At 37.2% G+C, this 24,329-nt stretch overlaps 1 protein-coding gene across 1 annotated transcript; it reads left to right on the top strand.

Moving 5' to 3' along the window:
• The first annotated feature begins 596 nt into the window (after nt 1-596).
• LOC147867594 (tubulin-tyrosine ligase) lies at nt 597-22,441 on the top strand. The gene is made up of 15 exons (XM_087315368.1): nt 597-990; nt 8,163-8,393; nt 8,478-8,602; nt 9,509-9,713; nt 10,049-10,174; nt 10,790-11,046; nt 11,723-11,830; nt 12,059-12,200; nt 14,089-14,257; nt 14,456-14,613; nt 14,851-15,174; nt 18,001-18,075; nt 18,146-18,215; nt 21,869-22,026; nt 22,109-22,441. The coding sequence occupies exons 1-15, from the start codon at nt 673-675 to the stop codon at nt 22,256-22,258; spliced, it is 2,616 nt and encodes an 871-aa protein (XP_087171494.1). The 5' UTR covers nt 597-672; the 3' UTR covers nt 22,259-22,441.
• Nucleotides 22,442-24,329: the final 1,888 nt, after the last annotated feature.

Below are 24,329 nucleotides of genomic sequence, written 5' to 3'. Positions count from 1 at the left end.
ATACAATGACATGCACCTTGTCGGAGGAGGAGCTACATTAAAGCTTAGGTGTAGCACAACTACGTTAACATTCGGCAAGGTTTACATGGCCTCAAGGTTGTTGAAGTATCACGGGAGGAGGAGGAGGATATCATCATCAACAACAAACAACAACAAACAAGGTTTAAGCAACAACAACAAACGAGGTTTTAACAACAGACAAAGATTTAACAACAACATACGAGGTTTTAATAGCAGACAAAGATTTAACAACAACATACAAAAAGGTTGTAACAACATCAGACAAAGGTTTGATGAACTGTCGTGTTGTTTTTAAACATGGTATGCGATTGTTCTTCGAAAAAGAAACCGAAAGCCGGAGGGAAGGAAGCGAGCGGGTCCGAGGGCCCTCTATATGGCGAAGTCATGAATGAGAAGAGCATAAGAATTAAAGAAGTTCATAGGTAGATAGATTTTACCCTAAGTAGTTTTCCATATCCTTCCTCACCCAAAGCTTATATATACATACATATATGATATATATGTATATATATATATCATTGTATTCCCAGCTCTCTTCAGAGTCCAGACACCTACCTACCTGGACAGAGATAGAGAGAGACCCACAGAAGAAGGGGACATAGAGAGAGAGAGAGAGAGAGAGAGAGAGAGAGAGAGAGAGAGAGAGAGAGAATGGGCAGGATGACCAGCTTCGACGAGTTCCTGCAGGTGCATGGCGTCCTTTTGGCCTCCTCTGGCCTGCCCCCCTCCCTCCACAGACAGCTCTTCCACAAGCTCACCAATGACACCCTTGATGCTGGTAATTTCTTCAGCATCGAAGAACACGAAGAAGAAGATGATGATGATGTCGCTGTCGTCGCCGCCAGTAGGCGGCCGAAGCAACGCCGCCTTTTGCTCTCGTCCTCCGCACACCCGCATCTGCCCCGGCATTCTCAGGTCTTCCTCATTGATCATGCGTGGTCGTTCCGTCTGCCTGATGCTCGGAGCCAGGTATGTTCCTCATATTTATGATGCAATTATTTTCACAAACCCACGCGAATCTGTGAATTTGGGAATTACCCATCAGTTGTGGCACCGGTATGCAATAAATTATGGGAATGTAGAAGAGGAAAATAATTCTAAAGGCGAGTGTTGTATTTGCACATAAGGTTGCACAACCTTATATGCAAAACTCACCAAAGTCTAGGTAAGTTTGACCTGTCGTTTTGTAACTCATCATCTGTTTCAAATGGCCCAAATTTGCTCCATGAGCCATATCATCATCTTTTGGACTGGCATTGACATGTGGGGTTTTCATTTCCTTTCAGTCTCTTGAATCGTCTTCTGAAGTTGCATTCATTACTTCTATATTGTTCATACCATTGCATTGTTTTTCTTAACTACAACAATCCATGAACCACATTGCTCATTATGGGGTCGTTGTTAGATCAATACATTCTTGACAATCGTTTGAATACATCGAACTGTTGATAAAGCTGAAAACTCATCCAAATTTCCAAGATACTGTTTTGGTGCAGTTGGACTAGAAAAAGAATACGATTGAGTTCAAATCCCTTAATCTGACCTTTTCATTAGATCAAAATTCTTTGTCTTACATTATTCTTAATGAGAAAGGGGGGGTTACTAATGCCATCAAATTTTCTTGTTTTACTGCACAAGGATGGGTCTGAAAGTACCCGCTTTTTTTTTTCTACCCCAACAAACACGATGATCATTATGTTGATGAACTTGGGAAACGCCCGGATAATTGTTTGGTTTTCATTATCTCGACTCTTGACACAGTTTCAGTCATCCTAATGTGTAGCTTGAACTGAACTTTTTGATATTCAAAGAACTCATGTCACATTGCATCACATGTTGATTTAAGATGAACAAAGTTATATGTGCTGGGTGTGAACAAGTGCCACCGACATTGAATATGGTAGATGGTTATTGTTGGGACTATCATCCTATTGTATAAATGGAACATTACAATTCATTCTAGGGTTAGTCCACACTTCACTTCTTGCCTTGTTTTCCAATTTTCTTGGTTAGAAGCACATGAGCTACAACTCTTGTTGTAATCATGCTTCAACTCTCTGCTAGTAATATACATTGCTTCTTACACTTTCATTTTCTGATCCATTGCAAGCATCTGTTTGTTCAATCCTTATGTTTCTCCTGAATATAACATGGTTGCAAAGCTTTGAGGTTCTATGTTTGTTAATTAAATAGAGCTATGGGGAAGAAATAGTTGCACTGATGACAATGATTAAAAGAGGTTCTGTGGTTGCTTGGGCAGTGCAACCAAAGAGTTCAACAAGTGCAGAGGCATGGGGAGACAGTCCACCAATACATAATGTCTTGACTGGATTGGCTGAACATGCTGAAAAGTACGAGACATGTAAAGTTGGTAAGTGGAATTGAAAGTCTTTCTTGGAGAAGGTCAAGCGAGCAAAGTCTTCTCTGGAGTTAGTCCACATAGACTTCTGGGGAAGAATGACAACAAAATAAGGTGGATTGTCCTATTCCCTGATCGAAGCAGTATGATGGGGTATATTTCCAGAAAGGAGGATCTTCGAGTTGAGGAATATGAATGATCAGATGAAGCCCAATGTAGTTGATGGCGCTACAAGTTAGTGGAAAAAAAAATGTTGATCATCATTGAGTGGAGCTGCACAATTCTTTCTGATTGGATGTGGGTAATACTATGGTCTACATATTCATCTGTAGTTTTATAATAACCGGGGAGTAGGGCCCCACATAAGTCTGAGTGAAGGAAGAGACATTACCTGACAAGATTGATTGATGTAATGAATTAGGATGAGACTAACATGGACCCTATAATTTCTGTTGGATCAGCAGTAGGCCTTGTTTCTATTCGTCCTAGCTTTGTCAAGGAATCGTCGAGCACCCAGAGGTAGAAGGTAAGATTCAAAGTGACATGTACGCTCATAACTTGCCTAATTACTGGCCATAGCATATATATGAAGGGCCCTGTTCTAACAATCTCTTCGGTTTTATGTTCTCCATCCTTGGAGGTATTCCTCCACTATTTGTTTTTTTGGTCTACTTCTTGCTCAATGAAGGGCCCTGTTCTAACAAATTCTTGCCCAATGGCGATACAAGATTTACTATTTGCTAACAATCATGATTTTGGCTACTCAATCAGGTTTTTAATTGACATAGTCGTCTAAATATCTTGAAAAGGTTTGACAATTGTTTGGTTATAGGCAGGACGCGCAGAGTAGGGGAGGCATATTTGTTAGACACAACTCAGAGTCTTAGGTTTGTAGAGTCTATGATTTGACTGGAAGAAGATGACGCATTGTCAGGATGTGGATCCACATACCTCAGATGTGATATCTAAGAACTCAAATGGTGACTATATTATGAACTGGAAATAAAAGGTGGAAGAGGTGCAAAGCTGGGATCCTTAGAGATCTAGTAGTATCAACTGAGAAGAACTGACAAGCATGCTAGAAAAGTCAAAATTCCAATTTTTTGAATGGAGTTCTCAAGGTGTTATATGTGGAGATCCACCAGGTTTTGAGCTATCCAATTCAGAATCTGAAAACATTAGAGGATTTCTCACATTGGGCACATTTTGGATATGTCTAGTGGATGTAGAGTTTGTAATGGATGATGTGGGAGTTTGCTATGTAACGAATAAAAAATAATTCTGAATGAGATCAGATGATTGGTCGGTGTAGGTGAAGCTCTTGAAAGAGGAGTGTTGAGGGTGAACAAGTGCGAACAACCCTCATATATTTGTGGTCAATGGTGAAAGGAGGCTCATTGATTATGGTAGATGGGTTAGTTGTTGGTACTAACAACCTATCTTTATGAAGGGGACACTACAATGTATGCTAGAGTTAGTCCGTGCTTCACTTCTTAAGTTGCTTTATATTTGCTTACTTAGGAGCACACAAGCTATAACTCTCATTGTATCAAACTCTACTATTTAATCATGTGTTGGCATTCTGCTAGAAATATATATTGCTTCTTGCTCTGTCATCATCCACTACGTTGCAAGTTTTTGTCAATACAATGCGTTCGTTTTATTGCAAAATATTGCAATCTGGTCAGGTGTACCTTTGTGAGATCTTAATGATGTTGAAATCAACATCTAGAATGCTCCTCACTAGATCAATCTAAATTGAGAATTTTACATGTATAGATAACTGGATTCTTTAAGTCACGTTTACTCTTTTACTTAGTTACATTTATTTTGGTTTCTTGTTCTTGTAATCTCTTGTTTGTTCTTATAGGCCATTTTGGCATCTTAAAAGAGGTTAATATATCTCTCTTTCTTTCTTTCTTCTTTATACATCATTGAGCCCTTAACACTTGAGATTATAGAGACTAAACAATCCATGTCATCTATCTTGCATCCTATTGTTACGCCAACTCTGTGAGAGTTCCTTGGATAGCCATTCTCCAAGGGGTTGTATTATGCATTTCAAAGATAGATTTAGCAAGTTTCGTAGCCATTGATGGTATTTCCTAGCATTGTTTCCTTGAATATTTGGGCCGTGTGATTGATGGGCATCCTTGATCAATGGATTACATAGGGTAGACCGTACATGTCTGCGATTAGTTTAGTCAATGTAGATGGATGTGTAGGTGACTATTTCCACTCATGTGGTCTATCCACCAAGCTTGTCATGTAGTTAGCCCTCTTTTATTCTTTGCAAACCATCCTTGTACTACATGTTATGGCGTTAGTTCTCCTTTTTTAGACAAACTCTTTTGTTGTGTCCAAGGTAACTATTACGGGCATGATAGTAATTTATCCCATGTGTAAAATATTACGGTAAAAACTACTACAAGAAGTGTGCTAAGTTACCCCACGGTTTTGTGGATCTTTCACAGTTATCAAATGCATTAGTTCATCAGCCTATCGTCTTGCTCATCTTGATACTACGGTAATTGTTACAGGCATGACCATAATTTATCTCGTGTGTAGAATACTACGGTACAAACTACCACAAGTAATGCGCTAAGTTAGCCCCACGGTTTTGTGGACCTTCACAGTTATCAAACGCATTGGTTCATCAACCATCGTTTTGCTCATCTTGATGGTGTTAAAATCCATCCGGTTTTTCATGTAAGTTGTCTAAAAAAATTTATTGGTTCTAATGATAATATAGTTACAACTAAAACTCTGGTTACTTCTGAAGATTTAGTTTCTAAACATGTACCACAAAGCATTTGTGTTCTAAAACAATTTGAGTAAGTCTATAAAAGATGCTACATGAAACAAGAAAACACCATTAAAACTAACTTACCTAATCTCTCATCGCAAGAATGCAATGTTGTAAAGAGAGGGAGAATGTTATGGGCATGACCATAATTTATCACATGGTAGTCTATACCTTAGTATTCTACACACAAGGATAAAAGTGTGAGGGTTAATTGAGAGTGCAAAGAAAGAAAGATATATTAACGTTTTTTAAGAGGCCAAAATGGCATATAAGACCAAATAAGAGATTACATCTTAAGTGTTGTCTCGTCTTTGAGAACAAATCAAAATAAAATAAATATTACACAGTAAATATAAAAGAAAATAACATAAAAAGAAAAGAAATGAGGGAATCTGGTTTTTGGTACATGTGAGATCCTCAAGTTAGGTATATTGCAGCTTTTGTCTTCGAAAGATCTCTAGCATAGGTCGATCTAGAATGGAAATGTCTCCGAAGTGAGGGAAGCACCTACGTTGGCGGGAGATAATGGCTTTTATCTGTCGATGACAAGGGTGTCGAGGTTGTGGTCCATGGGGCCGGGGCCTACGTGCACGGCAAATTGCCATTGCCCGATCAATTATAACCCGTTTGTTATGTCCTGGTCTGAAGCCCATTTGTGTATCCCGTGATTGACTTGTAGTGTTAGTAGGAGTGATGGGGCTAAAGAAAGTTGTGATTGTTCTTTGTGCATAAGCTTGTGTGGCTGTATTCTTCAACAACTTTTCTCGATGTCTCTTGAGCTCTAGCAAGAAAAGTCCTAGGCATCGTTGGTCCTCATATTCCATTACCTTGCGTAGTGGGCCAAAGCCTTGTTTAAAGAGGCAATGGTATCTCCCTCTGATTTCATAGAAGACACTACAATGACAAACATAGTGTTCTTCAGATTCCACTCCTTGATGACACAATTGGCAAATTCTCTCTTCTAGAGGTAGTCGTGTATATCTGCCTACCTCAATCCGTAGCTGATGTGATGAAGTTTGCAACTGCCCTATCACACTACGCATCGCATAGGATAGATGTATTTCTATGTAAGGTGGCCTCATGACACCATCCTCCGATGTATGTAAGAAGTGTGTCTTATAGTGGGCCATCTTTGTACCAAGTGGTATTTTGGGGCTGATCCATGTTATCTTGTTTTCCAAGTTAATAATATCAGTTCGGATCACTCTATTCTTTTCCACTTTGGTTATATTTAAATGGGGACAGTCCAAGCTATATTGGAATGGGGGTATTGCATTTATACTCATGTCATGTGACTCGAATCATTGCTGCATTTCAGCATACCAACAATGAGTGTCTCCATTTTCAGCCAGTTGTCTTGATGACATAAGTGCCAACCTTGGGTACCTTCGTTTAGGGAGCTCCCAAAGATGTTGGATAAATGTCATTGATCGGAACAATGCCTCGGTTATTATAGGTGCTGCTCCCATCTTTGCCCGGATTATATCGTGGGGCACCGATGCTTTGCTCCTGATCATGCGAGCAATCATTGACACTAAAGGTCTCTCTAAATCTTTCCAATGATTTGTCTTGTTAAGATTCAGTCCCCATGTCTCTACTCCATAGAGAAGTGTTGGTGTGACAAGTGTATCAAATAACCATAGCTTAGTCCGTGGCTCTTGGAACTGCAAATGTGCACATTGTCTCTCGAGAGCACCAAGGGCTGCATATCCACAAGAAAGCTGGGCACAAGCAGCCTCCTGTAAGGAGAACCTAGGTCCTGTAAATGTTACTCCTAGGTATGTGTAGGAGTGTGTGTATTCCACCTTTTCCTCTCCCAAGAAGAATTCTGGTTCTGATCTTGTTACCCATGCTTGGGTGGTGTTAAACACCATCACTTCAGTTTTATTCATGTTGATTGACAAACCTTTGTCCGTACAAAATAGTTTTAAGGCATTTAGATGTCTTTGTAGTCCCTTCGGAGAGTCAGAAATCAGCACAATATCATCAACATATAGTAATATTTGTATAGCTATACCTGCTAGGCGTGGTCTGGAACCTCCAAATCTCTCTATGTATTGTGATACCTCATCCTATATAGAGACCGAGAAGAGTGGGGGATAGTGGGCATCCTTGCTTCACGCCGATTGTGCTAGCCACCGCCTCTGACTAGCCCTTGGAAGACCACACTTTTCCTGACATGGATTCATAGAGTGCATAGATTCCCCATTGCATATCTATAGGAACACCAAGGGCTTCTAGCCGCTGCATAAGCCGAGCACGTGGCACAGTGTCAAAGGCCTTTCGGAAATCCACAAGGCTGCATACGAGTCTATTTCAGGCTGGCCATCAAGCTGGTAGGGTCTTCATTAGGCTGTCCATGGTTGGCTCTGGGCAGCATTGGCTGGCTTGACTTCTTCTCAAGAAGACTGGTTATGGTGTATAAGCCTTCCTGTCTTCTATGTAGCAACTTAGCTTTGATAGGAAGTCAGTGAAATGGGTGAAATGGGACAGCCAACATTCATAGAGATCCAATAATTGAAAAGGTGCATCAATTATCTTTCTTTTTTCTTTTCCCTACAATCTATTCAAGAAGGTAGAATAGCTATGAGCTCTCTTGGAAGGCTTATTGTTCATATGTATAATAGTATTTTCACACACGTATACTTACACACATATAGATATATAACTATAAAAAAATGTATGTAAATCCTTCGAGGACTGAAATGGGGTGTTTTGAGGATGAAATATTTCGTGACAAGGTTTTTTAATAATACAGCCTTTTTTGGTTTTGTTTTTTGTCATAAATTTAGTATGTATTTTGCTTTTAATTTCCTTATAGGTTTGCTAGTTCTGATGTCCATGATGTCGTCGTTACATGATGTGTTCACGCGCAGTCACTTGTACAGTTTCCTTGTTTTTTGTAGTTTCTTATTTTTAAGTAGTTGTTTTATAATAAATACTCCCACCTTCTGGTTTATGTGGTTGTTCATGTAGCTTGAGCAACACCCTAGCTTGGTTGAAAGGCTAAGTGCAATGATGTGTGTCTCTGATGATCCGGAGGAAATAGAGGAGCTATGCAGTGTGGTACGTACAGTAGAAGATGCTATTATAGAAGCAAAAAATCAAGCAACTGCTGCCGGGGATGATTTATACTGGCTGGAGCTTGATGAGACCGCAATTAATGATGAAAAATTGAAGTCATTGGAACTTTCATCCAATTTTCCTGTGAGTACTTTCCATATCAGTTGCTGGATATTTGGATGCTGATCTAATAATATGGATTTGAGAGAATCATCTTTCTTCATACAGAATTTGGTGGGCCTTAGCTTATGGGGAAATAATGTCAGTTCTCAGGGTGCAGTATTAGAAGCAGTTGCTGGATTGAAGCATTTAAAGGCGTTTTGGATTAACGAAAACCCTATTCTAGTGGAGGGGTAATATTATCTTATTGAGGAATAGCTCTTTCTTTTCTATTAATATGCTTGAAATAACATTAAAGCATTGAAATGCATTTTACCACCCAATGAGGATTGTTTTATCATTGGTATTGATTGATATAGTTTTTATTGTATGAGCCTGTTTATAGGGATATAGAAAAAAGTATATAAGTGTTTCTTTGTCCCCTTGAACAAGTACTACAATCAATGCATGCCAACTTATCTATTGAATTATGCTTCAAATAAGATTTCCGCTGTGAATTGCATGTTACCACTCAATGAGGAGTGTTTTTTCTTTTATTGGTATTTGTTGATATAATTTCTGTTGCCTGAGGATATGGAAAAAAGTATATAACTTACCCGAACCTGTCACATGTGGTGCTGAATTGTTGGTTTCTTTGACCCCTTGGACCGTTCTATGATAAGGCCTTACCAGTAATACTATATAGCTGATAATCTTTGAGAGGCTAAAAATATTCTCCTCACTTATAAATTGGGAGTAACAGTTAACAACAGATACATATGTAAATATTTACAGAACCAACAAGGATAAGTACATACTTTTAAGAAGACCAATGTGCGCACATGTCATATGTTAATTGCCATTGTATTTCTACTCCCTATAGTCTATTATTTTACTGGTGCTTTTAGTCACTGTACATATGTTGTTTTATATTTATTTATGAATATAATGTGGTGCCATGCGCTGGTGTAATGGTTTTTTTCTTTGAATGCATCTTATGTTACACTGAACTGATTTACATTTGTGTGGGTTAATTAATTAGCCATGTGGTTTGCATGTGTAATATGAATGGCACCTCACATGATATACACGTAAGTTATGAATGGGACATTAATATGCCAATTTGAAACACATCATGTTTTGTTCCTTTTTTGCTTTAGGAGCGATCAATTTGAATCTGCCTTGCTTTTGTCAGTACCCCAGTTAGAAATTTACAACAGCAAATTCACAGAGAACTATGGTAAGTGGGCGATAGAATTTTGTGCTGGGATACCTTCAGCCAAATCACTTAACATTGGTGATGAGTTAAGGGCTGTCAAAACACTGGATCTATCCAATCGGAATATTTGTAGTCTTCACCCTAAGGTTTGCTTGTATATCATTCTTCGTTTTCAGATTTACTAATTTGCATGGGCAAACATAAAAATTAAATTTGTTTTATGTGTACCACGTACACGTCCACGTCCACGTACACATAGGCATAGGCATAGGCATAAACATACACTTACTGCACATATGCATACACATACACTTATTATGCATACAAGGTTACATTTGGGAGTCATACACATGTTACACATAGGAGGCATACACATGTTACACATAGTAGGCATTTACATGTTACGTATGCGAACATGCATACACTTACACACATGCATTTATATTTATATTTTCTATATAATTATATTTGAATCCTGCAGGTTTTTAATCCTGTGGAGATGCCTTTACTAAGCTCTTTAAACCTACGGGACAACCCTTTAGATAATGATTTGAAAGCAACTCTGGTTGAGACATTAAGGAGTTTTTCCAGTCTACAGTCACTTGAGGTAATTTCACGTTTCTCTGGACATTAACATATTTAGCTTCCGCAGGACTTAAATGTAATTATTCGAAAAGTTTTAAGGACAGTACCTGTTGTCTGAGAAATTAATGCCAAAAAGAGGATGACATAAAATATCTAGCGTTATTATAGTGCCAGAGCTTGGCATCGAATTTATTGATCATATGAAAACTGTACAAAAACAGGGCATCTAAATGGAACTATATATTTGACAAGTCATGTTTATTTAGATATCTCACAGCAGTCATAATCATTTTGAAACTTCTCCCAAGTATTCTCCTTTAAGATCCAGTCATGTTTTTATATAAATGTTTTCTTGCATAAACATTTGTTCAAACTTAAGTCATGTCAACAGAAGGGTGAAAAGAGAATATAAAAACAGGCTAATTGGATGGATATTTCTACAGATAATATAAACTTGGCAAAAACTAACTGTTTTATGAAACACTTTAACTTGATCACTTCCTTTATACAAAATAGTAGTTCTTTTGTATCTTTTTAACAGACAGCTCGCAAAATAAATGCATTATCAGGATTTTTTCGTTCAAATGCTCTGGTGGACCGATTTAATTTAAAAACACATTTAGTCATATTTGTGCAGGTAAATATACCAGGACCTCTTGGAAGAAACGGGATAGAAATTTTAGAAAGCTTACCCAACATCTCTGAACTAAATGGTGTAGAAGCTGCAAAGGTTCTTGAAAGAGGAGAGAGTGTTGTAGAAGGTAAACTTATTCCAAGTTTCCCTCACTGGTCTAGCAAAGAGCCTGTGGTGGAAAGGATACTTCGGGCAATGTGGGCATTTGTAATGACATATCGGCTTTGTGACGAAGAGAAGCTTGATGAGACCCCAATATGGTATACATATGATGATTCCTAAAAATATATCAGCAGTAATTTATAAAAATTAGCTGCCTGAAAGATGTTTCATTGTATGCAGGTAGTAGCTATTGCAAATCATTGTTTCAAAATGATTAAAAGTTTCATAAATGCATTACTTTAAGGATGGTTTAATTTATGGGTAGAGGAGATGTTGGAGAGGTATGAGGGACGTCCGAAAACCTTTAGCTGCAGAGAGCTCAATTTGTCTTCTCTTATTATGCCTACATAGTCATCGACAAATTGCAATGGGAGACAGTTTGATTCCAATTCTAGATATTATTGTGTGAAGCCTTTTCAGTATAAAGAAGTTTATAAATTGAGGAATGGAAGGATCCATTTAATGGGCATGCAAAGAAGCTTCCTTGTTTTGTTTACTGGGAAGATATGTCTAGTGTCAGAGTAAATTATATTGGAACCAATGATGGCCATGTGATAGGCAGATGTTGTGAAGGCATAAATTATTCACTGTCTCATTAGTATGGATTGTATATCACTGTCTCAATGCTGTAAGCTGGAGCTATAAACTTTCACCAAGGAAAAGATTGAGTGATATGGAATCTGATGTTCTTACATAGTTATGTAGATCATTGTCTCAGTAATGCACTTTTTTGCAAAAACTTAAAAAATTAATATACCTTGATCTGTATTTCAGGTATGTAATGGACGAACTGGGCTCTGCTATCAGGCACAACGATGAACCAAATTTTAGAGTGGCTCCATTTATGTACATGCCAGATGGAACTTTACAGTCTGCTATCAGGTATCTTTTCATATTGAATATGTAACAATGTTTAACTGCAAGACTGTCAATATACATGTTATCATCAAACTATACTTGACTGTACATCTGAAAACCCCAAACGCACTAGAGTTAGAATTATTGGATGATGTGAATATGTCATCCAATTGTGTATAGAATAAATAAATATTTTTCTTGGGAAATATTTCCTTTTGTAACATAAATTAAGGGAGGTATCTTTGGATGTAGTTACTCATTGTTATGGCCAGTAAAAGATGTCCTTAATGGAGATGAATGCACTCGTGACTTTTTGTTTGGCTTTGGAGAGGAGAAACAACGATCTGCACGGCTGACAGCATGGTTCCACACTCCTAAGTACTATTTTGAAGAGGTTAGAAATATGCATTGGACGAGGAAGTTTGGTTTTTAATTCACTTTCTTGACAAATAAATGCAAACATATATTTTCACAAGTGAAACTTTATTTTGTTTAGAATTAAGAAATATTTGAAATTTAGTTTTCAGTACAAGTCAAGCAGTGGAAGAGATCAATTTCCAGTAAAATGGAATTGTCATTGGTGGTATATAAAAGGAACCATGCACATGATGAAAATACCATGCCCCTTTAACCAAATACCTTGTTAGAAAGAAATATTAATGTTTCTAAAGTCCACAGTGGCCTACGAGAACTGACAAATGTTAAATGTGTTTAACTTACCAATGGGACTGACTATCTTTCTGATCTTGAAATGTAAATATGGATAACGAACAAAAAGATTTGATCTCTGATTTTTGGATCTGAAATTGCTGCCCCCTGAATATATGTATCAAGAATGATCCAATATGGAAAGTTTGGTGGGACAATGAGGGCATTTCTGAGTTCGTTGATGGCTTTGATCTTATGAAGTCATAAAGTCATAAGAGCGTAAGAGCATAAGAGCATAAGAGCATAAGAGCATAAGAGCATAAGAGCATATGAGCATAAGAACATAAGAGCATAAGAGCATAAAAGCATAAACTCATAAACTCATAAACTCATAAAAGAATAAAGGCATAACAGCATAAGAACATAAAACTTTTAACATAAAAGAAAATGCTTGCTATTGTGAACGTGAACATGAAAATTCATAAAACTGTATATTCATGAAATTGAGTCCTAAAAAACAATGACTGCAGTATCCAATTTAAATGGCAACAACACTTGTAGGGCTCATGACTGATGAGATTCAATAATGCTTTGCATTGGCATGCCAACGCTCTCATCTTTGTGTATGGCTTGAGTTGATAGATTGAACATGAATTCGAAATATAGATCATGTGGCATTTGTTTTTATTGAGAACTTTCAAGCCATTGGTTAAAAAAAGGAAGTTTACGGCATTCCAACACAATTTGACCCTTGTTTGATTGTCTTTTGCAACATGGAATGTGGTGATTTTTATGCAGTGGACTTTCTAGTTATGTATTATTTTGTGTCCAAATTCAATGGAATGCATGGATTGATGAATGACCCTGTTGTAGGATACCATTTGTGATCGTCTAAAAGGAAATTTGATCTATGATTTTCTATGATCCCATTCCAATTCAGCTTTAAATGTGAGAAAAGCTGGTAATAGCAGCAGCGGAATAGTTGTTAGAACAAAATAGACACAACCAAGCTGTGAGAAGGCTGTCAGACAGCAGTAGCAAAAATGGTTGCAAAGCGTAGAGACATAGCCAAAGAGTAGAGCTTGTTTGCAAGTAGCAGCAAAAATAAAGTTTTTACAAAAGAGGCACCAGCCTATTTATACAAAATTACAGAACGTGGCCCCAAGGATGAAATGGTTGTTTGGTAGTTAAGTGACTCTTGTACTACCAAACAGGTACAATAAACTAGGAATAAGAGGGAATATCTTGGAACAAGTGGAAGAGAGAAGGCATTTAAAGTGTTGCAGATTCTAGAAAGAGAAGGCATTTAAAGAGTTGCAGAGTCTAGAGAGAGAAGAATCTAGGAAGAGAGAGAATGTAGAAGAGAGATAATAAAGATGAAAGAGAGTGCAGGTCTGGAGCTGCCACCCTCTAACATTAAATTCGCTGTATGAAAGTCTGTAAATACTATGTTATGTATGGACTTTATACTTTCACCAGTGGCAAATGGGGTGTTACAAGTTTTTAATAAAATTGGACGAGTGTATAGTTGGATGGTTTTTAAAGGAGAAACAAGTTTTTAATAAAATTGGATGAGTGTATAGTTGGATGGTTTTTAAAGGAGCTAACAGTGCAATATGATTGAATTGTTGTAGGTGTATAATAATCATCAACGCAAACTCCAAAGAGCACGTATTAAAACAAATACTGTCAGTATTGCACCTATAGAGGAAAGCACGCCAGTGCTTGAGCGCAGTGTTTATTTAGTTTATACAGATTTGCCTCAAGTGTTAGAAACATTGAAACGGCCAGAGTTTACATTCTGTAAGTATTCTCATGTTTAGCTTTGTACATTTCCAACGCGTGAAGAGGAAACTGTCCATGGTGTAAAAAATAAACTGTTCCAGATTGACTTTTGTAAAGCTATCTCTTTGTGTCACTATTGAAGAACTAGCTGTTGACGCCCATCTTGTTATTTATGAGTAACTTTATGATTGTGCTACAATGTTAATGCTGATTTAGGCGATGATCCTTCGGAAGCTGACATCCTATGGGCCAGCTCACAAATCGATGATGAAATTAAGAAAACAATTGGTTTAAGGGATGAGCAGTATGTAAACCAGTTTCCATTTGAAGCCTGCATTGTTATGAAACATCATCTTGCCAAAACCATCCAGCAAGTAAGTTAATGCTAAATTAGGAGTGCATCTGAAAGGAAATAAAATGTGGTGCAGCCTTGAAATATCAATCTTGAAGTATATATCCCAATATTATATATTTTGTGATTTGGTTAAATATGTTTGACTGTACACTCTCTGTATAAGGCTGCACTGCTTGTAATTTTTTGATGTTTCATTCGCCCAGAAATTAGAACAATTGTTTTTCTCTTAATATAAGGACTACTATTTACTGTGCAGGTCTATGGAGCTCCTGCATGGATTCAAAGTACATATGATATGGAGACAGAAATGGCTGCTTTTATTGGTGACTACCTTGTTAGGCAAAAAGAAGAAAGAAACAACCTTTGGATTATGAAACCTTGGAATATGGCACGCACAATTGATACTTCGATAACCGATTACTTACCTGCTTTAATCAGGCTGGCAGAAACTGGACCTAAAATATGTCAAAAGTATGTTGAACATCCAGCACTTTTTCAAGGAAAGAAGTTTGACTTGCGATACATTGTGCTGGTTCGAAGCTTGAAGCCACTCAAAATTTTCCTTAGCAATGTCTTTTGGGTAACATCTTTATCCTTTTTCTAGATAGAAGGGTAAACTTTCGAAACATTAAACTTTGAATTGGAACCTATGGATGTGTTCTTAAAAAACATCCCCATTGTCAAAAATATCCTGAATGGATGGTTCATGGCTGTGAATTCTAAATGTTCCAATATTAAGCAACAGAAACAAGAGAGTTGTGATGAAAAGTTAACAGTTTTTTTATTTGCTTAGGGTATGCTTACCATCTTATGTTATTGAGGTTCTTTAACACACACACACACACATAAATCTCATATTTCGTCTTTAAAAGCACACCTACAGCAAGAATCCCCTACAGCCCACAGCAAGCCAAGACCAAGGGCTCAGGCCACTGTTTGTATCGTTGGATCCTGTTGTTTCATGTATTTCTTGGTTCTCTTTATGAACCAAATTTAAAACATAAATAGTGTTTCCCTTACAGGACCCTCCCAGTCACTTGTGATACAAGTTAGTACTGAGACTACATCACATTGCTAGAACAAAAGTCTTTCAGTAAGATGACTGCTTTTGAAGAGCCTTATCTCTCAGTCTGCCAAGAATATAAAAAGATGACTTGGTTCATTCCAATGAGTGATCTGTGGATTGCTTCCATCTTTGTTGTGTACAAAAAAGTGAACTTAGTCACACAAGTAATTAATCTATCTGTGTTATGATTTGAGGCATAATGGCTCCCGAATCTTGGTGTAACCAGTTGCTAATGGTTAAGGCAAACACCTTGTCCTTTAATTAATGCCGCAGAGAATTCTTCTTATGTGCTGGCTTTTTTAATTGATGATTCTAACCGGTCCTTGCATCGGACTGATGCACAAGAGTTTACATATGTGGTATATCCTCCTACATGATATCATTCAAGCTGGATTGGTTGCGTCCCTCTTATGGTAGAAGTATTATTCAAAACAGAGAAACTGATCAGCCAGATCCAAACCGTGCCACCTCAAAGAATCACAGATAAGGAGTTTAAAAAATTAAAGAAAATGGTTGGAACAAAAGAGGGAGGTAGATTATGGTGTTCACATGTGACAAAGCCATTCAACAGCAATGGCCTTCACAGTGGGAATCTGCCATCTTTCCCGTACTCAACACTGTCTCGAGATGGTAAAAAGAACAAGGTAATGGGGCAAGAATTATGGAAACTCTTGACCCAAAAATCTTGATTCACCCACCCAAAAGAGCCTTTTTTCATAAGGATGGTCTGCTATAAAGATAATTCTGTGAGGTCTCAAAGGATGAATTCATATAAAGACCAAGGTACACAAACATCTACTTGCTCTGTATTTCTTAAAAAGCAATAGGCAACTCAGAGTTTCCTTCACCAGCTACAGATAAAAAAAGGAGAGCATTTTAAAAACTATGTCAAGAAGAGGTTGAGAGTGAGTAAAACTTCATTTTGAGTTATCCGACCTACAGAAGTATGTGACACTCTTTGCCAAATACATCACCTTCGGATACATGACGGAGAAGGCTGATCTGTGAGACTTTGGCCCAAGCTTACTGGAGATTAGTACATGGGGCAGAGGCAGTTACACATCACTGACTTCTTCCCTAGGCCAGTGCTCCACCAACAATGTGTTGAGATGTCAACATTGAGCACACAAAGCAATACAGATGATAGGGACTGTAAGTCCTGAGCTACGGCATGTATGTCATACTAGAACCAGATTCTGAACATCATTGCTTATCATGTCTGAACTGCCTGAGGACACCCAGGTTTAATCAATGCACTTCTTCGTTGCTTTGCTCTGCTATACCAATCCTTACCTGACATGGTATCTCCTCACAGAATTCGTCCTTCAGATAGTAGTTTTGCGATTCTTGCTTGTAAAAGAGCATCAAGAGTCATTACTAAATTTAAAGACACCTCTTAGTATAATTAAGAATATTATTATGGATCCTGAGGAAACCTAGACTATTCTTTCACTATAAAGAATCTGGCGCTATCCATTTTGTAATCATGGTTTGTCTCAGAGGTGGATTTGAAACACTAACAGGCTCTCTTGGCAATGGCAATTTGCCGTGCACGTAGGCCCTGGCCCCATGGACCACGACCTCGACACCCTTGTCATCGATAGATAAAAGCCATTATCTCCCGCCATCGTAGGTGCTTCCCTCGCTTCGGAGACATTTCCATCCTGGATCGACCTATGCTAGAGATCTTTCGAAGACAAAAGCTACAATATACCTAAGTTGAGGATCTCACATGTGCCAAAAACCAGATTCCCTCTTTTCTTTTCTTTTCATGCTATTTACTTTTATATTTACTGTGTAATATTTATTTTATTTTGATTTGTTCTCAAAGACGAGACAACACTTAAGATGTAATCTCTTATTTGGTCTTATAGGCCATTTTGGCCTCTTAAAAGACGTTAATATATCTTTCTTTCTTTCTTTCTTGCTTGCAGATTTTACAATATGTACATGTTTGAACTAAGGGTAGGTCTCATCTAACTCTAGTTTATTTGAGCTCTAAGCATTGCAAGGATATTTCTTGCCCTGCACTCTAATGTACTTTTGACTTTTGCACAGACTCTGGTTTAGGATGGCTAGACCTTAAATTCTCTCTTACAATATACGTTTATCATGTATTCTAAAGTCATGCTTCTAACTTACATGCTGATGCCTGAGTAAGCCTTTTTGACCAGCTCATCATAATATTCTTCTTATGATGCATCTCAATTTTTGTAGTTTTTACAAAATTCATAATCATAGACTGTTGTGAAATAATGTAGTGCTTTTGCATCTAGATAAATTTGTATTTCTCTGGGCCATGATTCCTATTTACATCAAGGTTTTGTTGCTGTTTCACAGGCAAGAATATCGAATAACAAGTACACACTGGAAGGCAGCAGTTTAACAGATTATGAAACACACTTTACAGTGATGGTGAGTATCATATCATTAAAGTTCTTAGCCATTTGCTTCTGGTGGCTAATGTTTCCTGGGTTATTGATAGAACTATGGCAGAAAATTAGTGCATGTCGACACACACGACTTCATCCCAGCATTTGAGAAGGAACATAATGGTTAGTAAAGGGAAATATTTATATTCTTTATCATGTTTGTATATCTATTATAGAGTGTTTGGATCCCCTTGTTTTATCGTTCTGATGCATGTCAGAAATTTTTCTGAGCTCAAATTGCAGTAGCATTCCGTTTTTATTTATTAGTGAGAAATAGGGTATCATAGTTCTTGTTATGTTAAAAATAACCAACACCTACTCTCTTTTTTGGGCATGTGCAAGCCTTTTGGGCATCGGTAATTAGGTTTTTTTCTTGTTTGAATATCTTTGTAAGCAGTTCTCATTGCAGTATCCATCACCAGAAATGTCTGTTTGTCATTTAGTGGTAACACATATCTGGCGTATATGTTCCTTATTGGGACATTTGCAACAGATGTAGTATAATGATGTTTGACAGTGATCTTATGAATATGTATTTATAGGGTTTTGTGATACAAAACTCTTAATGCAAAAGAAGAGGCACCATGCATGTATAGGCCTAATGTAATAACTTGTATGCTGTACTTGCTTATTTGTGGTTTCTTTTTGGTAAGCATTCAGTTTCACATGCTGCCTCAGAAGGTGATTTTGAGGCATTTTCGTTACTTTCATTATGCACTTACCTTTGAAGGGACATTAAACTTGATTGGCTTTATTCAGGTCTTTAGATGCATACGTGGAGTATGGGATTGTGCTTTTAATCCCCACATGATGGTGGAGAGGATCTTTTGCAACTTTGTGGATTCCTGGAAAGTCTTCAACATTGTACTATGTTCTCAGTATCATATAGTGAATAAAAGACCTCAGAGTCCCAATAGATATGCAATGGGGAATCTATGGATTATATTGATCAGTGTCAGATGCACTCCAATTGGATTGTCTTAAGTCATTACTAGCATGAGCAGTAAAAGAAAATGCCAACTATCAGCGATCCACTTCAGTCTCATATATGTGGTGAGCACAGTGGCCTGTCCTTTCCGCACATGTTTTTAGGGCCATGGAAGAAGGTCGTCCCAACACATGGATCATGCACATGATTGTACCTATTCATAGCTCAGGGGACTCTCCTCCTACCAGTGAACTATTGGACTATGATGATTGGTCATACACTTATCAAACTTTATGAGACACTGTGCTGAACTGGCAGCATCCCCTATGATGGTAGACGTTGACATAGAAAATTTACCACCCTTCCAATATCGTACACCTCTCCAAAATGATGAAAGGAATTAGGCACTGCAACGAGATATATGGCAACTTTTTACCCAAAAAGGACTTGGGTCACACAAGGGAGCCATTTCCCCAAAAATGGCTACTACGAAGATAATTTCATGAATGTTTCAGGCGATAGTTTCATGAATGGCTCAGACAGCAGTAGGCCAACTCAAGTTTCCTCCCACCAACTAGAGTATCACACATGACTGATTTCTGCTACAGCTCCTTACCTTCACTAACAATGTGCTGAGAATTCACCATAGAGTGAGAAAAACAATGGCAATGACAATAGAGATTGCAACTACCAAGATGTAAGGCACATGGGCCATACCATCACCAGATCATGGATATTATTTCTCACCATATCTGATCCATATGGGAACACGTGGATGCACTTGTTTAACATTGCCATAGCGTTGTTTCTCTGCACCAACCAACCTCAGTACGAGGTTTAGTCACACACTATTTTCATATGTACTAACTATGCACTTCAAGCTTATAAACCATCTCAAAAAAAATTCCAGCCACGTTAACTTGTAGGCCACTGTTCATAAAATCTATGGATCATGTTTAAAAGCTTTTGCAGTCTCACCTGAGATTATGCCAAAAGCACAACATTATCTGCATAATCAGAAGCAATACAATGAAACCAATAGCTGGTTTTTCTTGATGTTCTCCCTGTACACTACGGATGAGCTCTCTCATCATCGACAGACAAAGGTCATTATTACCCAGTACTACCAAAGGTGCTTCCTGCAGGCACTTCTGAGATCTCTCTATCATGTAATGGCCCATGTTGGAGAAGACAAAAGTTTCAGTCAATATAAATTTAGAATCTTTAGTGCTTAGGTAACTAGATTCTTTGTATCCTATTGTTAATTATATTTATTTCGGTTCTTTCTTCTCAAAGATGCAATCTCTTGCTTGATCTTCTAGGCTATTTTAGCTTCGCAAAAGACATTAGTATATCTTTCTTTCTTTCTAGTTGATCAATGCATCAACCAAACCAAGTATGTAATAATAGGCATCCTGTTTTCATTTCCATGGTGCTCATGAACTCTCTAAAAACCCTTGATTTATCCTTAACCTGCATCTTACTTTGAGTATAATATAGCCGTTGTTGCTTTCACTGGTGTTTGGCAACATTTTTCCACTCTTTCCCATAACTTTGCCCTTGTGTTTGTGTTGAAAGCCTTCTTAAACCTTTTGATATTTCGTGAGCTGATTTGTATTCTCTCCTCTGTATAATGTCTTGATCCAATTATCTTGCCAATATCAACAATTACATTGTGCTATTGCCTGTTTTGGTATTGCATGCGTTCACTCTTTAGCCATTGGACCATTCCGTTATATAATCTCAGCATATGTAAATTGTAGCTGCAGCCTTGCAATTTTAAAGTTTTTTCACACTTAACATTACATTGGTTGTAGGTATTTTTTCCTTCATTTTCCAGTGAGATGAGTGTGAAGCTCCTGGGCCAGTTCAGTTTAGCATCTGAGCATAGATGAATTGTACCTGCAACTATGCCACTTCGAAGTTTTTTAATGCTTTTCATTTCATTGATCATGGTTTCCTTGATACTCTAGTAAGATGGGAGAGAGCGGCCATTTATTTTGAAGTTTTTTCACACTTGTTAGATTGGTCATGAATCTTCCTTCCTTCATGTTCTAGTAAGAATGGAGAGACATAATATGTATTTGAGAGTGAACCTAGTTGGATGTTTTAGGTAGCTCTTTGAATAGAGACCTCGTTTGGTAAATTGTACCCAACTGAGAAGATTTTCTGGAAGGATGCAGGTTTAGATCATCATTCATGGTTATTAAGCCCCCTCTTAGACACAGGAGTGCTGATTCAATATATCTAAGTTATCTAGGAGTTTCAGTAACTGGCCCCAAGTGACTATTGTATGTTCCATCTTATTACTGCATTCCCTGATATATTCAATGGCTACATTTAAGCAGTTTAAGGTGCGTTTGTTGTTTGCTCCTGAGTGGGCGTTCCGTGCGATGTTAGTTACATAGTTTGCATATGGGTTCTGCTCATGACCAGCCTGACTATAATAGGTGTGAGTAACAGGATTTTCAGAAGGCAACCAAGATCTGATCGTAACTGGTAGGATGGTTAATTAATATACCATTCAAATGCCTTTTTGGTCCAAAAGCAGCTGCAAATTACTGATATTTCAGTGTGCACGTTCTCCCCATAATGAATATACACCTGTTTGCCAGCCATGCATTCTGCAATTTTGGAGCAGGCCTATCTGCATCTTTCAAAATTTCACCGTAGGATGTACTGTGAGGCTTGATTTGTATTGTTTGACAGAGTGCTAATTGTAACCAACGAATAACTGATTTGATGAGTTGGTTAATGGTCTCTGGTGCATGGCAGCCGAGGTTTTTTGAGTCTGTTTGAGAAGGATGTGTATTGCCACAAACCTGTATTCTTTATTCTTTAACTGCAGTGAGCTGGAAGATTATACATGAAAAGGTTCGGAGTATGTTGCGGTTGATATTTGAAGGGGCCATTGCTCTGCATCCCGAAATGCATTCCACGACAGCTAGGGCAATTTATGGAGTCGATGTTTTACTCACGAGTGACTTTGAACCCAAACTTTTGGAGGTAGAAACAGCAATCTTTAGAGTTTACACATATATGTCAATCATGGAGTTAACAAACAATATATTTTCTTTACTTGGTTCAGGTTACTTACTGTCCGGACTGTACTAGGGCATGCAAATATGACGTCAAAAATGTGCTTGGAAATGGTGAATTGATCAAGGCTTCTGAGTTCTTTGATGATGTGTTTGGCTGTCTTTTTCTTAACTCTTGCAGGAATGTTACTCCTTTGTAAAACTGGGAGAAACATGAGAGCATATAACACCTTTAAAGGGTGTATTCATTCTTGTTTGGATGTGGTTGCTGGATTTCTAATAGAGCATTAATTCAATGACTACATACATAGGCACCAAAAGTAGAATGTGCTGAACGGAGCAAGATCTAGTGAGTTTTTTGTTTATATGTTGTTTCTTTCCAAGGTCTCTCTTTGTAAATAACCAAAATATAGGCACAGATTCTTGTCATCAATGGTTAATTAACCTGCATACTGAACAGAATGTGCCAATAATGCATGCATTTAAAAACAATAGATATGACTACAATTCTAGAAGGAACAAAAAACCTTCGAAGGTATCGCTGTCATTTCCTTTGTTTTCTACTCACACAACCCCTGGGTCAAAGAGGACAATATATTGTCGGCATAACCCCATTCTTTAGTGACATAAACCCATTGTTTGTCGACCTAACTGCAACTACTGGTTAAGGACTATCCCATACTGTGATATAATTTTAAAATATCTACTTTATAAATGATCTAAATTTAAAGTTGTGATTATGGAGTAAACGTCAAGGTAAAACATTGTTTTTTAAAATGATTTTATAATTCTTGTAAAAACAATTTTGAAAAATGTACAGACAGGTTGCCACACGCGCACTTGTATTAATGTTTTGATATTGTATTCGGACATTGTTAATCCTGTTTGTGCTATTAAATCATGCTGAATGCAAATAAATTAATTGTGGAAGATGTTGGCAAATACTGTACTTCTTTTGAGCTGTACTTGTTGACATTGTTGATCTTAAAGGAATATCAATTTGTTTTGAATAATGATTCTAATTGATTTGGTAGCTCAATTTAGTAATCAGGCTGCAAATTATTTACCAAATTTATCTGTTCATGAAAAGTTAAATATGTTAAATCATAGTATTTGAACTGTCACACTTTGCTAAGCAATAGAAATTTAACGTATGACACAGTTTTATAATCTATTGTTGATATATTTAACAGCATGGGGACTGGAATTGGTGAACTTGGTATTATGGGTGTTTTTTATAATGCCCCAAGTATGAAGAATAAATGAGCAATGCTGTTCTAATTTAATATCATGGGTTTGATATTTTTATATGCTTGTGGACATAAAAGGTAATGGTCCTTTTCTCAATTTGATGTTGAACATACAATGCACAAGGGAGCAAGAATAATGAGTTGAAGTAGAGTTGATGTTACTTGTTATTCTAGGCTGTTTTTGATAGTACCCTAACTCTTAATGAAAATGAAACAATTCAAAGTTTAGCAAAATATATCGTAAAGTAAATCTTCCAGTTTTTACATTTCACTACAAAAGTCGACATCAATGAAACTTTTTTTGCAATTTGGTGTTGAGTATGGAATGCACATGGTCAAAAGGTCAACACCCTCTGATTGAAGATGTGAATCATGGTCTCGTTGTGAAGTAGGATAACATGTTTTGCAATTATCCATGTATCAGAGCATGTAATTGGGTCCTACATCATCGAATAGTTCTTTTATGACAGAAATGTGACATGCATTGATTGAACTTTTGTAATTGACATATTTATCCCCAGAATCCTTAAATAGTCAAATAATTCATTTTTTAGTATAGTATATTATTTATTATACCTAAAAATTGAATAGTATTGTCATCTTCATTTTTATATTCTAAGTAAATTGAAGCTCATTTTAGTTGTCAACTATGTTTCAAATTGTTGACTAGTTAACTTTGTCATATGTTATATTCATGTTATGTTAAAAAAACCCAAATTTTGTGTTACATTGATGTCAACATATTTAAAAGTTAAGAAAACTTATAAAAACTCATGAAATTATAATCAATTTCACTTTGTGCTTTAGCATATGATGTCGAAGATATGTTATATTATGTGTAAAGGCAATTTCACTTTGCTTGGAAAGCCTTGTGTTATTGTTCACCATTGTTTGAGATCAAAGTGCTAGGTTCAAGGTACAAAAATAATCATTGTCAAGTACTTGCATACATGCATGAAAAGATGGTCTATGAAAACTTTCATTAAAGGAGGCATTGTGTGAATCATTAATGGATTGGAGA

Source organism: Azolla caroliniana, unplaced genomic scaffold (assembly GCF_043228905.1).
Source record: "Azolla caroliniana isolate FFs.n. ecotype wild unplaced genomic scaffold, voAzoCaro1.0.p SCAF_2, whole genome shotgun sequence".
Taxonomy (NCBI): Eukaryota; Viridiplantae; Streptophyta; class Polypodiopsida; order Salviniales; family Salviniaceae; genus Azolla; species Azolla caroliniana.
The sequence above is the reverse complement of the archived record's forward strand: the minus strand, read 5'-3'. Positions and strand labels throughout refer to the sequence as shown.